Source organism: Bombus vosnesenskii, unplaced genomic scaffold (genome assembly GCF_011952255.1).
Source record: "Bombus vosnesenskii isolate JDL3184/JDL3185 unplaced genomic scaffold, Bvos_JDL3184-5_v1.1 scf7180000013316, whole genome shotgun sequence".
Classification (NCBI taxonomy): Eukaryota; Metazoa; Arthropoda; class Insecta; order Hymenoptera; family Apidae; genus Bombus; species Bombus vosnesenskii.
The window spans coordinates 3,702,969-3,717,160 of record NW_022882962.1 but is presented as its reverse complement, the minus strand read 5'-3'; the positions used below and the strand labels follow the sequence as shown (position 1 = coordinate 3,717,160).

Here is a 14,192-nt window from a genome sequence, read left to right as displayed (position 1 = left end):
CGATGAAGAAAGATTCGACGAGCAATCGCGTGGATCGTTGAATATGCGAGTCGAATTTTAATGCACTTTAATGCACGCGAAAATGTTTGTACACTTGTTCGAGAAATTAGCAAATGTACACATGCATTTAATATTGACCAAAATGAAATAAAAATTTGACAAATTGCTGACGTAAAATCGATCGACAACGTAGCGAAGAATACGATTTTGTTTCAAAATTGTATCTCTATGAAATTTGAAAAATGTAACTGTTCTGTGTGTTTCTTCTATGGGCCTTAAACTATATCGTTCACGCCTGTTTAGTTTCATAATTGAAAATAATGATCATGATATTTGTTTTGTGCATGAGGCAACAAAACTCGAAAGCATCGAGGATGGTTTAGAGAATCTTTTCTATTTCTTCGCTATCGGTGTTTAATTAAAAAAGAACGGCTGCTAGAGATGGTTGGGGACCAAATGAATAGAGTTCAATTTCGTTTCATTTTCTCGAACGGCAGAAAAATCTTCTTAACGATGATTCGCTGGCAAATAGCTAGCAGAGACTTTTCTAGCACGAGCGAGCTGTGATTTCCTCTCTCTCTCTCTCTTTCGCAGGGAGCGAGAGCCCTTGCTCGTGTTTCTGTCGGGTTTAAGGTCAGCCGGGAAACGCCATTTTTCCGCGACAGAGCAGCGGACGTAAGAGGATTAAGCCAGTTTTCTTGCCTGCGGATTTGCCGCGTTGCACAGATGCTGCTGTTCGCCATTTTCACTCCACTCTCGGCCATTTCGCAAAGGACGATCCTCTATGCAATTAATGGCAGATTTACGAACCCTTTGTTATATATCCGGAATTTCCAATGCTTTAATTAATATCATGCCCTTTTGTTCTGTAGCCAGCAAATAGACACAATTGATTCTACAGAAATATCTAGTCAGATAGCGAGTTCTTAACGTATGAAGCTTTCAATTCAAGACTCACTAACGTGTGAGTGAGTTTCAATTCTTGAAGTTATTATTATTTATCATCAACGCAGATTCGTATCCTTTCATAAAACATGTTACGCGTAGAATCGCCATTAATATCATAGACGACGAGACAGTACCATTTTGGATCAAATAAAACCAGGCTTCGCTGATAGAATCACGAGTTTCTTAACGCATTAACGTACATTTTATCCGAGTTATGCGTAGATGAAATAAAACTTAATTTATATTGTAAAAATCTGAAAACGTCGAACCTATTTTCACATTATAAATCAAAGTTTTGTTCCAATGCAATCCAAGTTCCTACGAATTCAATCACCGTTATTGTTCCTCGCGTAAAGATTTCCAAACAAGCGAACAAACACCAGCGCTTTCGTATCGGAAAAGAGTTTGCCCGAACGAAAATTACATCACTTCGGTTCATAGTTCGCAGTTATAACCGACAGAGCACGTATATTCGAAACAATTTAGACCATTTTGCCCGTGATTAATTCCGAGAGGCAACTCCGCACGATCGCCATTAAAGACAAGTTCTCTATCTGAGAATCAAGATTGAAAGTACGCTCCGTGATCTAATATTAATCATTCTTTGGGCAAAGTTTCTCGCGTTTCTATGTCAAAATCGCGAACCCCTTTTGTTCCACCCGAGTCAAAAGGTATTAGATTAATATCGCGGCTCGTGGAAACTCGATATTTAACCTGACGATGGAGGGGCGAGTTCTTTGAGCTCGGTTCCGTATCAGGCAGCGGATTAAGCGGATGAAGATTAAAAATTAAGGGAGTGCAGTTAGATTTCTCGTTCCCTGCAAGATGAGAACTTCTTCCACGTACCTCGATCCCGACTTTCGTTCACGAATTCTCGCGGAAATTATTTTCACCGAACACGCGTGCAATGTGCGTGACTACGAGGATAGAATTAATTAGAGAACTATGGTTCGGATAAATACTCACAATATGGGGTATGCGGTGTGGCGTCTTGGCGTGGTAGGTCAACCTGAAACGACAAGAATACGGTTTCGTTATCTTGATATTTCGGTAGTTGCATCTGTTGTTCCATTTATGAATCGTTTTACGATACGCGTATCACGATGCAGATGCAGCTTGTATTAAATCGATTATTAAGTGGAATATTTATGAAGGATAAATATTCTTGTATTAAAATTTAATTACCAACATTTGTGGATCATGAATATTAGCTATTCTGGTTGAAATATGATCACGGAAATGTCTGTGAAATATGAATATTATTTGCGCGTATACATATTTTCCATATAACGTTACAAAACGATTTGTTTTCCTTTCTCCCTCATCTTTCTCTTGTTCCTTTTATTCAGTTAGAAAATGGTTTCTTTTCCTTACCACCTATGCACCGTCCTTTTAATGTTGTTTTACAAAGTAGCTTTTAAGATATCCTTTAAAAGCAAGTAAATGCTCGTGTAACATAAAACTACTTATTACATCTGGACACCAGTATACCAAAATGCAGCATACCTCCTTCATAAAATTCCTTATACTTTCTTCTTAAACTAAACATTGGCGCCACTCCTCATTCTCCGTGGAAACAGATAATTACTCGTTATTCACATCCGCAGTTAATCACATCGCTAGCAATTTTCCACGTATACTACAGAATTTTCTCATAATCCACGTAACGTATATTCGCAGGATGCTATTTAAAATTTCCCCGTTCGCTTTAAAATATTCTCTTGATCCGTGTGAGCAAATACACGAAAATGGTACAAAATTGTATCATTCGTTTCGCAAAATCTTCCCGTAGGTCATATAATCGTGTTACATTCATAAAAAATCATACAAAATTCTTTCGTTCATTTTACAAAATTGTCTCGCACATTTCACGAAATTCTCGTCTAATTCCACACATTTTCGATTTTGAAATCTTCGATTCTGCGAAATTCACTCGGAAGGGACCATCTTCGTCGAAGACCTCTCTTGCTACCGCAGCATTTCTGGCGATTCGATTTCAAACGAAGGCGTCACTCACTCGTTTCACCAATCAATTCCGATGATCCTTCTCTGTATTCAAAGCCGGCGCGCGATCTCTGGCGCGCCAGAGAAGAGAAGACCGTGGTACTCGAGGGAGTAACGATCCTCACGAGTGCAGTTTCGATCGTTTCAATTCTGGTCGCGTCGTATCGGAGAACCACCCTCCCCGAAACGAAAATTTCCATGGAACGTTGGAGGGGGCTGTGTGTCAGACGATGCGACGTGGCGAGGCATCGCGAAATTTTCGGCCGCGCCGGAAGAGCGGTCCGATTTAAAATGGAAATCGAGACCCCGTTCGCGAAACCCCTGGCTGAGGGGAAAAATAAACGATGGGCCGGGCGTAAATTATGGAACGGGGGGTCAGAGACGACGGCAATTTCGTGAATCGACGGACCAAACGTTGTTTCGAACGCTGATCGATATTTAAAGGGGTTATCGAACGCGGTGCCCCGATTGATTGCCGTGATCGTGCACGGTACAGTGGATCTCGTTTTCGCATTTAATCCCACGGCTTTGGGCATTTGAACACGCTTCGAATTTCCTGCTCTCTACCTTTTTTTTATTCTCCTATTCTTTTACAGCTTTAGTGCGGTTATAAAGTGAATTTCGTGGAATTGTATTTTAGTAATTTCGGCGGAAAGATGTTCGGAAAGATAATTTGTTGGAACGTAACGAAAATCGAAAAGTGAATCAACATTTACATCGTTCATCTTATCAGAACGTAGACGAGAAAGGTCGTCGTGCTATTTTGAGAATAAAGTTAGAGAAAGACTCGAGTTATTACGTTAAATCTGGCTTGTAAAGCGAAGTTCCTAATCTTAGGAAAATTATCCTCGCAGTTCTCTGTTAGCTTACAACGAACTCCTTCGAGCCATAATCAGCCTTATTTCATAAGCAACCCCTTTAAGATCTTCGAACAAATTTATCCGTCTTAAATTAAATGAAAGACGAAGAATAATCCAAAGAAGCTTAATTCCAGAAACTCGTTGCGAGAAATTTCATTTTCACAGCCATTGTCCGTTGCAAGCAATTGTATTTCCACAAGCATCGTCCATCACCGAGTAAATCACCATTGAAAATGATTTTTCCAAAAGAAAACTATTTATAGGATGGAGTCATTCGACCGCTTGACAAATTACAGACATAAATTCTGCGAATTTCCAGCCATCGCTCTTACCGCAGGGTAACTGTGTGGTGTGATTGCAACGGATGCGAGAGGAAGACGCCGAATCAAAATTGAAAAGATCCACGTCGTTTTCGCCGTCGAAATTAATCGCATCGACGCATACCAGCTAATCCAATGACCGTGCTCTTAGTCGGCGAACCGCTGTCGACTCGAATTTCTAAAACTAAACCCGGCTTTCCGTGGTCAGAGAACTACGCCGAAAATTTCACCTACCAAGGTGGAATTTATTTTCTGGACATCGAATTACGTCGTCCTTGCCAAATAACGTGTTTGCGTGGATAAACGATGGAAATTCGGAGGGTTGCTTGGTGGAGCTCTATATAGTGGATGCTTTTTGGGTGGAAAGGCGAGTGGAAGAATAGTGACGCGTCAATGAAGATATATGTGACGCTTTTAGGGATAAAAGTTGGCGAATGTGTCTTTGGAGATGGGAAATGTGTTAGGTCAAAGGGTAGAGGGAGCTAGATGGTTCTTGGGGTTATGAAAATGTGTTTGAGTTAGATAATGTTGCGAATTATCGATTAAAGAACAACTGGTCAGGTCAAACCGATCGGTTGATTTCGCGTACCTTGGATGAATTAACGTTCAAGATGAAGGTGTTTTGATAGATCGAGTATTAGAGTAATCCAGCACTGTATTTGCATTTGTTGTATACGCAAAGTGTGATGTTAGGAACACGGCGGTGGTAAGATCTTGTTGGGAGTGAAGTATTACACCCCCACAATACGATGTCTGATGATGAACTGTCCTCTTACGTTGCTGATTCTCCCTACCAGCCGTTGGGTTTCGTCTGTCCATCGTGCCCTTCCGGTTGGTCCTTTTCCGGGGTTTTTTACCTTACCTCGAAGTCATCAGGTTTACAGCGGGGAGGACATGTAATTCGGAACTTCCTAAAGAAGGGAATGGGCCTGTCCGCGCCATAAACGGACGGCCACTCAAATAGTAGGTAATAATGGTAGAAATTATGCTTTTTCTACTATTCTGCGGTATTTAACGTGATATTATAATATTCGAAGAAGATAAGTGGATACTTTATATAACTAATTCTTTTCATAGAAGGAGGAAAAAAAAACAAAATTGGGGAGCTTTTTTTTTTATAAAGGTCGCATGTGTAAATGCAATGAATATTGAGTGTATTCTCTAGTCAAATGGTTGAACCGTAATCGTCAGTTCAAAGGTAACTAATATTAAAAAGATCAAGACTAAAGAACTTCCGATGTGATTTACTCATTTTAACGCACCAACTTTTTTTATGGGCGTATTTTTCAAGAAGCTCTTCCATCGTATTGTTCGTTACAATCTCGTGCAAATTTTCTAAATAATATTTGCTTCGCCCAGTTCCGCGTATATTTTCTCCGTTAAGCTTTATCTAAAGTATTTATCGACTTCCTTAATATCTCAAACATTTTCTTCTCGCCGAAAGAACCTTAAACAAGCACGTAGAAAGAAACGGAAATGACATTTCCAAGCTTGGCTGCACAAAAGGTGGAAAAGAACAGGCGTGAAATTGAATTTCGTGATCGCGAGGTAACACCGTGAAAACTTAAACAAACGGGAGGGAGGGCGAGAAAAACGAGTTAACACCCGACATTAATCGGATCCATCACGCTCAAACAAATTACTCCCATTCTATTATACAGTTCCGTCGCGATCAGCCAGCTCGATTGAACAGCGTTAAATCGAATTGACGGAAAAGTTCGCTGAAAAATTCACCTTCCCATGCGAGAGAAAAAAAGAAAAAAGAAAAAACGAACAAAATATATCGTTCGTTACGAGTCGAAGGAAGAAACGAGGAGGAACGACGTCGATCGAATCGAGGACGGTCGAATGATAGATCGTACGATTCGTATCCTTTTTGAGCGAGACGATCGTTCGTGTTCCTTTTTAGGAAGACGACGTAAAAATCCATGTTTCTGCAAACATGGCTCGAATTACTCGACCGGTCGATCAATGTGATTCCGAATAAGTCGTTTCACGTACTTGCTACTCTTGTTTCGTTTTCAGTTTCGTTAATCGGGTTGCCGGGAGTTTGCTATCCCTCGCGGAAAAAAGATGGCAAAGATCGAACGATCGATCATCGAGGCAATTCAATAGGCAGTTTCAATCGCATTGTGTATTTTGTTCGGCGCGTAATTAAAACGCAGAAAGGCTTCGATCATCGAAGTAAAATTCAACAAGAAGTATCGGAATGCGTAATCTACAGATAACGCTTATCAAAAGACTCCACTCTGTTACGATCTTCGAATTTTTATCCGGTCTTGCCTTTGTTTCGATCGATGAGAAGATTTTTAGTGAAATTCCAGCGCAAGTTTCAAACGAGAAATCGTCTTTTGTATTCTCCTGAAAAAGTTCATATTTGCGTGAAAAACAATCCGAGGGATATAGCAGAGGAATCCTACAAACCTCTTTCACCATTATAATTGTAATTTCTCGAATCCCCTAATCAACCAATTTCCTATTCAAATTCCCAATTAAACTGCCGAAAGTTCTTCACCTCAATTAAAACACCTAACACCTACATCGAGATGTTGGATCGAAGGGCGATAGCTCAGCACCGATTGCTCCACGCGGAACAATTTCCAACCCGGAGGCGGAAACACGATTGCCGGTCGCGAAGCTAAGCCCACGAACTATAAAGCAATTACTTTTACTCCCTTTCGTAATCGATTGCTTAGCTAGCGGCTACTACGTGACCTGTATCGTCTCGTGTGCACATACCGACTCGGTGTTGGCGATTCCGTCTCACGTTCCTGTCGTATTTCTGTATCGCTTACGAGCCGCCTTTCGTCTTATCGAATTCCCAGCGCGACTTCAGCCGACTACTTCCGTCCGATAATAAAATCCGGAACTAATATCCGCGAAGGCGGCGTTCAATGGTTCTCCAGAGTGCATCGGTCTTATTGTTGCACGTGAGTGTTTTGTTCTTCGACGACAGGCTGCGAATCGGACGATTTATCGTACTCGTATAATTGCGAACTGCCCTTGGTGGACGAGGAACTGGACTTTGTCAGACGACAAGATTGGTAATAAGCTATACAACTGGTTAACTGCGCGAACTGAAAGTTACACAAATAAGATTATGTTAAGAACACTGTTTTTTTTTTTTAATTTACCCTGGAACGTACCGTTACTCGTGTTATCTTAATTAATAATTTACGTAATGAAATTAGGAAATTGATAGAGAGTGAAGCGAAGAGAGGTCAATTAGAATAACTTATTCGCGGAAGCTTCATAAAATCTATCTTAATTGCAAGAAGTAAAAGAAGCTACTGGTTTATGGGAACAGAGGAAGATACTCTTACATACATGAAATAAGAAATCGTTGATCTAAGGTAAACTAGGTAATATACATTCAGAGTAACGCGAGCTGACGATGTGCCTGGGGAAGAGGAAGGGACGAAGGTGTCCATCACGGACGCATCTGCAATTCGAAGTAATTAGCGAGCAAGATTGAAGCTGTTTCCTAGAGACACGCAGATACTCCCGTGCGTGGTAATGGATCTGTGAGCCGCGCTTGTTGCGGGTAATGGTGTCTGGTCGAAACTTCGCGAAACGACAGCGCTCGACGTGCGGTTAACAACTTCACGGGGAACACGAATGAGGTCTTGACAATTGTTTGCGAACAGCAAGGGAAATCGAATTAGAATTGCGATCGATGTTACGTTCCACTTTGTGGAAAAATGTTGATTAGTTTGCTAAATTTCTCACTGTTGAACGAATGACGGCGAACGATCTGTAACATTGTCACAGGATTTTGTATCTAATAGAAAATGTTCGCTGCTGCTCGATTACGTCAACGTCGAAATTTTATTCAACTTGCGAAACTCCTTTGACATTTTGTTTAACGTCGTGAGAAACACAGTTGCTCATAAAAGCATTCAAACGCTTATAGAACCCTTTTATGATTATATTATGTTTGTAAATTCTATTAACGCTATAACGAGGCTTGACTATCACGATGATATCACGATGCTTTCACAAACGTGATCTTTTACAACAGTGCCAAGAAACAAAGTCTGTGAAATGTCTCGGTGTTTCGCGCTCAACAGAACAAAATGGATCGTACGTAATTCGGCGAAATAATATAAAACAAAAAACATTGTGCGTCTATTATTTCCTCATAAAACAAAAGAACCTTCCGGACAACCTAATATATTGGTAAAGTTTGAAACAAATCTAAAAGCGCACATAAAAAGTTCGATTTATTTGATACAAATTTATTTTTCAGAGATATATTTTATCATGTCAGTGAGATTTCAAAATATTTTATATAACATACACGATATGAACGTATATACATAAAAGTTTTCTATAACAATTACTCGAATATTTTCGCGAGTCATCACACGTAAGACGTTACCTAAAATTTGTCCGATATTCCTAATTACATCTATGAAGGTATTTGTACCAGCATCTCTATGATTAATCATATTCTTTTTTAATCCTCATACGTACCGTCGGAACACTTCATCGCCTTCAAATCAAACCTCGTCCTAGGGGGCGCAAAACCTTCGCGACACCGTCGAAATAAAACGTGAAACGTGAATACCTCGGTTCAGTCTGACGCTCCGTCACAAGCGTTGAATTATTCCCGCGCTCAGAGCGGGAGAACGTTTCCGATTCCGCGGATGAATTTTTCAGTGTGTCGACCGCAGACTTTATCCGCTGTACGTGGCGTATCGTCGTTTTGCTAGGTTCGTATACGCGGCGCCATTATCCCAGACAACTGTAGTTCGTGTATCCATTACCGCGTACATGACCATCCGTATATCGGTTCAGCGATGTAATTACAGACGCAGCAGGTTGCATCGTGGCCCGGTCTACACTCTTCCAAGAACAACGTTTTTATCCAGACGAACTAGATATTTTTAAATTTCCCGCCATTCGAATCGAGCAGGAGAAGAATCGTTTGGAAAAATTTCGAATTTATTCGCTGAAGATAGACGCGCCTGTATAATCACTGAATAGTCTTCCGCAACGTTTGATAAATGAAATCGCACGAAATTGCAAGTTAACGTTTCTCTGTAACAGAGAAAATCCCATTGCGCGTTACAAAATCGTTTCAACAAAATTTTTATTTTTCTCTGCTATATCCATTATATTACGTTTTATGTGCGATACGGCGGACGCAAAGTAATATATTCATTACAACAATATCGAGTCAGAGTACTCTGTACCATCGAAATTACCTTGACTATGGAATCGATACCGTTGGAATCCATACTATCAATCACTAATTTTAGCAAACAACCAAACCATTTTTTCGTAAGCCAGCCTATATTTCTACCTCACATTCCTATCACATAACAATCGTCCAAATTGTTTCACCACCCGCCATTCCATATACTTCGATTCTTCGACTACGGATCAAATATTTGCACTCGATTCAAATATCGAAAATTTGATGCTACGTTACAAAAAATAAAAAAAAAAGGGAGGAAGGGGAAACAAAAAAATCCCCATTCTACTCTTCATTGTAAATTGGCTTTCCAACGATCCTGTTTAACTCTGCTCCGACTGGTACAAGGCCCAAGTCCATTGTTACGTTCGTGCAGACGTCCGTGTACGCGATAATGGATACGCGTGCCGTGAATGTCCTGGTTAATGGCGGCACGGATTATCGTGCAACAGCCATTCGGTTCGCTGTGTCGCAGTACATGATGAAAGAAGGTTCAAGGGAACAGGGAAATGTAATTTTCATCGTGATCACTGTGTTACGCTACCGTTGGTGTTATATCATCGGTTTACTAGAAAAGTGATATAATCAAGAAGGGTATCTTTCTTTTTTGTAGAAATCAATTTGAAATACAATCGAACACTGGAGTAGAAAATTACTAATTGTTGTATCATTTAATGAATTGTATCATTCGATGAAAAGGATTTTCTTTTCTCCACGGGAAGAGCCTTTTAGAGTCAATCTCCCTATATTACCTTGAAATTAACGATACTTTCAATGTGTAATTTTTCTTTCAAACCAAGATAACTATTAGTTATTAGCAGGAACTCAAAAAATTCTAGGTTAACCTGAAGCAAAGTTGAGGGCGAATCAATTAATCAAAAGGTAACACGGACTAGGTTGAACGAAGATCGAGGAGTTTGAATCGTGATATATTGAGTTGGAGATGGATACGCGCACCCTTGGGGGACGATTCAGTTCTTAATGAAGATACGATCCTTTGAAGGAACGGGTGCTTAATTAGCGCTAACGAGTTCTATTAATCTTCGAGCAATAACGTAACCATATATTATTCTATAAGAGTTAATATATTTAATCAATATACGAAAATATAAGATTAGTAATATTTTAAGCGTTGAAACGCATAAGAAAATAATTTCCCGTAGGTTTATGGATGAGAACGATAAACCAAACAGTCTACGATGAGTATATTAATAAAAATACAAAACAGACTACAAAAAAAAAAAAGATGGATCAAAGGAATAGCGACCGATGCTATAACATTTCATATCGGTTTTTTCCCGCTCCAATTTTTTATCAAATACAGTTTCGAACCAGTACGACTTCCAAAGAGTCATTCAACGTTGACGAATAGGATTTAACGCTTTTCGAAAGCATTTAAGATTAACCGGTCGCTTCGATCCGGCTGCAGAGTCGCGATAATGATTCCTCGTTGCGGCGTGAAAGCCAATCGGCGGCCAACGGCGCAGAAACACGGCAAATGGCGATCGAACAACGCCCCGTATCCTAACGATTTCACCCTCTTTAAGATAGCTCTGTTCCGCAAATCCTTGTCGGTAGCCGATTTTTTAGGTCGTCAAGGAAATACGTCGAAGCTAATCTCAATATCTCGAGGAGAATCGCGGGTAGAGGGGCAAAGGCAATAACAATGAAGCCTCTCGAACGATTACGAGCGAGCAGGCACACCATTATCACTTCCGGCCGATCGGGTATGTTATCGAGACTTCGCGATCGCTGATCGAGCCTGAAATAAAGTGGAACCACCAACGATAAGGCCGAGGATGCTTCGTGCCGACGATTGTTGTGTGCTCACCGATTAATGATGTCGAGGATGTACGTGATTTGGAAGATTTTTCAATGATTCGTTGATTTTTTAGTTTGGTTGTTTGGAAACGAGTCTCTTTTAACTTCTTTCTATTGCTTCTAGTGCTTCTTCGGGTTCCTTTGAGCGGAAGCTTTTTTTAACTTCGATGCTTCTCAATTTGGATCGCTTGAAAGTCGGTATTTTCTAATTTGGGTCGTTTGAAATTCGTACAGTCGAATTTGGATCGCTTTGAAAACCAATGTTTCTCAATTTGTACCGTTTGAAAACCAATGCTTTCCAATTTGAACCGCTTAAAAATTAATCTCTGAGAACAAAAACCCCGAAGATTGAATTTTCTCGGAAATTCGTGGCCACAAATTCGATTTTCTTCAAAATCTTCTCCTCCTGTTGCAATTAAATTCCATTCGAAATCGTCACAACCCCATTTTGGGAACCGCTGTTTGCACGCTCTGTTCAAACATACCAACGCGAGATCACGAAAAAACATACTCAATCTGTAAAGATTAACGAAATGTCGTTCAATTATCGGTTCCACGATTTCTTTTATATTCGTGGGAAACGTGATTTTCGTTCGTTGGTCGAATTATTCGACTAACTGGAATTTGAGTATATCGATACAGACTCGGAGAGACTCGGTTATTCACAGAGACAGGCATCTATGCATCCCTGCGCCGGGATTTCCAAATGGAATTCCTGTCGCGCGAAATTTCGCGCTGATTGGTACGCACCAAAGGGAATAATAAACGGAGACGCATCTAATTTCGCGTGACGAAGACGAGACGGTAAATAATGCAGTAGCTCGCTAACAAGGTGCAAGATAACATACCTCGTACGTTGTTTAATTCATCGATCCGACCTGATAATTTTTTAGGAATCACGATTCCAACTGTACTCGTGTCCGACTGTCGCAAGTTGTTCTATTTAAAATTCAACCACTATTAGACTGTTGATTTATTGTTGATAAGCGTAAACATATAAAAGATGCAGGCACAAGAACGGATATGAATGAGACAATATATAAAATTCAAAGAATTAAATGAAATGTCATAGTCAAGAAATTTGATATTCATAATATTATTGAAAACGAAACTTGATAGAAAGAAAAAGAAATAATAACAAATTGATCTCTAATTTTTAATCTTTTAAATAAAACGTCACATATTTCTTCATATCGTGTGTTGAAAAAAAATGCAGCTATCTGCAACGTGATACATGTACATATATGATTTCTAGCTTTCGTCTGTTTCCACAAACTTTTTCAATCTTTGATCTTTGTTATATGCGAGAGCTTTGATCGAGGTTCGTACTTCTTTCACAAATACATATAGATATTATACGTTTGCATCGAATCGTTAAATCTCCATTTGGAAACCGATCCAAGTGTTTTCTATCGCGGCGAAAGTCGTTCGGAGGGGTATATAGTGACCCACATTCGTACCACCGGCTCTAATTCGTACGCGGATTCACGATACGAGGTCGCTATAGCGTAAGCATCGTCCCAACCAATCAGATTTCCCACCATCCTTGTTTTAAGGGAACATGCAAATTCCAAATGCTATCGCGATCTTGCATCCTCGTTGCGTCCAACAGCTGCCAATTTCCTTTCTTCTAGCGTGCAAAACTGTTCGCGTGTCTTTTATATGTTATCGCATCTGCCGTTCGAATCTCTTTGCCGACGTTGTCCCTCATTAAAGGAACCTCGATCGACCTTGCACCACGGTGGAAACTAGCAGTTTAAACGAAGACTACTTGTTCCTTCGTTTCCAGTCATTAAATTGCCGACAGATCGCGACCGAATCTGTTGGTCTTTGTGATTCGCTTCTTACGGGTCTCACTTCCTATGGGTTGGTAGTTTATCTTGTTCGACGTAGTCTCTCAACGTACGTCGATTCTACTCAGGGGATGATAAGATTCAGTCGTTAACAAATATTTTAGAAGTTACTTAATTACGATATAAAGACACTTTTATCATCAACAATTCGGAGTATTAGGAACAGCGTTAATCGTAGCCTAACTTATATTTCATATTATAGTATATTATACGGTTATCGTTGTGAGAAAGCCAATGGTCCAAAAAATTAGTTCAACCAACTCTCCATCAACCTAGTATTATCGTATTATCACCAAACTCGTATTATCACGTATGAAGAAGCTTTAAAAATTGTAGAAAATCCAATGGCCGAAAAAGTTAATCTGGCAAATTAATTCGAACTCGGATACGTCACAATCAGGCTAAAGTCAAATTATACTATCTTAAAAACAAGAGCTCGAGATACAAACAATTTTAAAAGGAGGAGAGGCGTGAAAAATTAACTCATCAAGTTCGTCCATCGAGTTGATCCGAATTTGAAACAAAATGTCAAACGTTATCATCCATTTCCCCTTCTTTACGTAAGACAGTCTTCATCAAATATCGCTGAAACAATCGGCAACGCTTCCTATCACCCACGTATCCGATTCCAACAGGTTCACCGCACTTCATAATCAATCCTCCCCGGTTTCCTCATAACGCTCCTGCGACTACGTGAACAGGTTTCGCAATCAGCAAGTGGAAAGTTGTTCCGCAAAAGGAAGAAATGGCGGAAACCGTGAAACCTGTCTTATAACTGGGTTATACAGCCGGCGTTTATTCGCGAATGTAGGTCGACCGGTCGAATTTACGACAGAACACGCATATGTCCTCGCGATACTCGTGTGAGATAACCAAACATCCACTATTATCCCGCGCGAATTTGTCCAGAACCGACAACAAGTCGTATAATTAACGAAGTCGCTACAATAATTTCCTTTTGAAATTTCTTCTTGTTCATCAGTTCTTTTTTATTTAATATCACAGAAAGATAAAAGTAAAGCTGATCAGCAGAAGAATACAGTATTCTTCCAAAAGTCGCTATAATAATTTTCTTTTGAAATCTCTTCTTGTTCATCAGTTCTTTTTTATTTAATATCACAGAAAGATAAAAGTAAAGCTGATCAGCAGAAGAATACAGTATTCTTCCAAAAGTCACTACAACAAT

At 39.9% G+C, this 14,192-nt stretch overlaps 1 protein-coding gene across 1 annotated transcript in view; it reads right to left on the bottom strand.

Moving 5' to 3' along the window:
- Positions 1 to 336: 336 nt before the first annotated feature.
- LOC117235517 overlaps positions 337 to 14,192 on the bottom strand; it is a 144,610-nt gene continuing 130,754 nt past the window's right edge. The window contains exons 15-16 of the mRNA XM_033497625.1: positions 1,915 to 1,957; positions 337 to 782 (exon numbers count right to left, since the gene is read on the bottom strand). Coding sequence (XP_033353516.1) covers positions 781 to 782; positions 1,915 to 1,957 — 45 coding nt within the window. The 3' untranslated portion in view covers positions 337 to 780. The remainder of the gene's footprint in view (positions 783 to 1,914; positions 1,958 to 14,192) is intronic.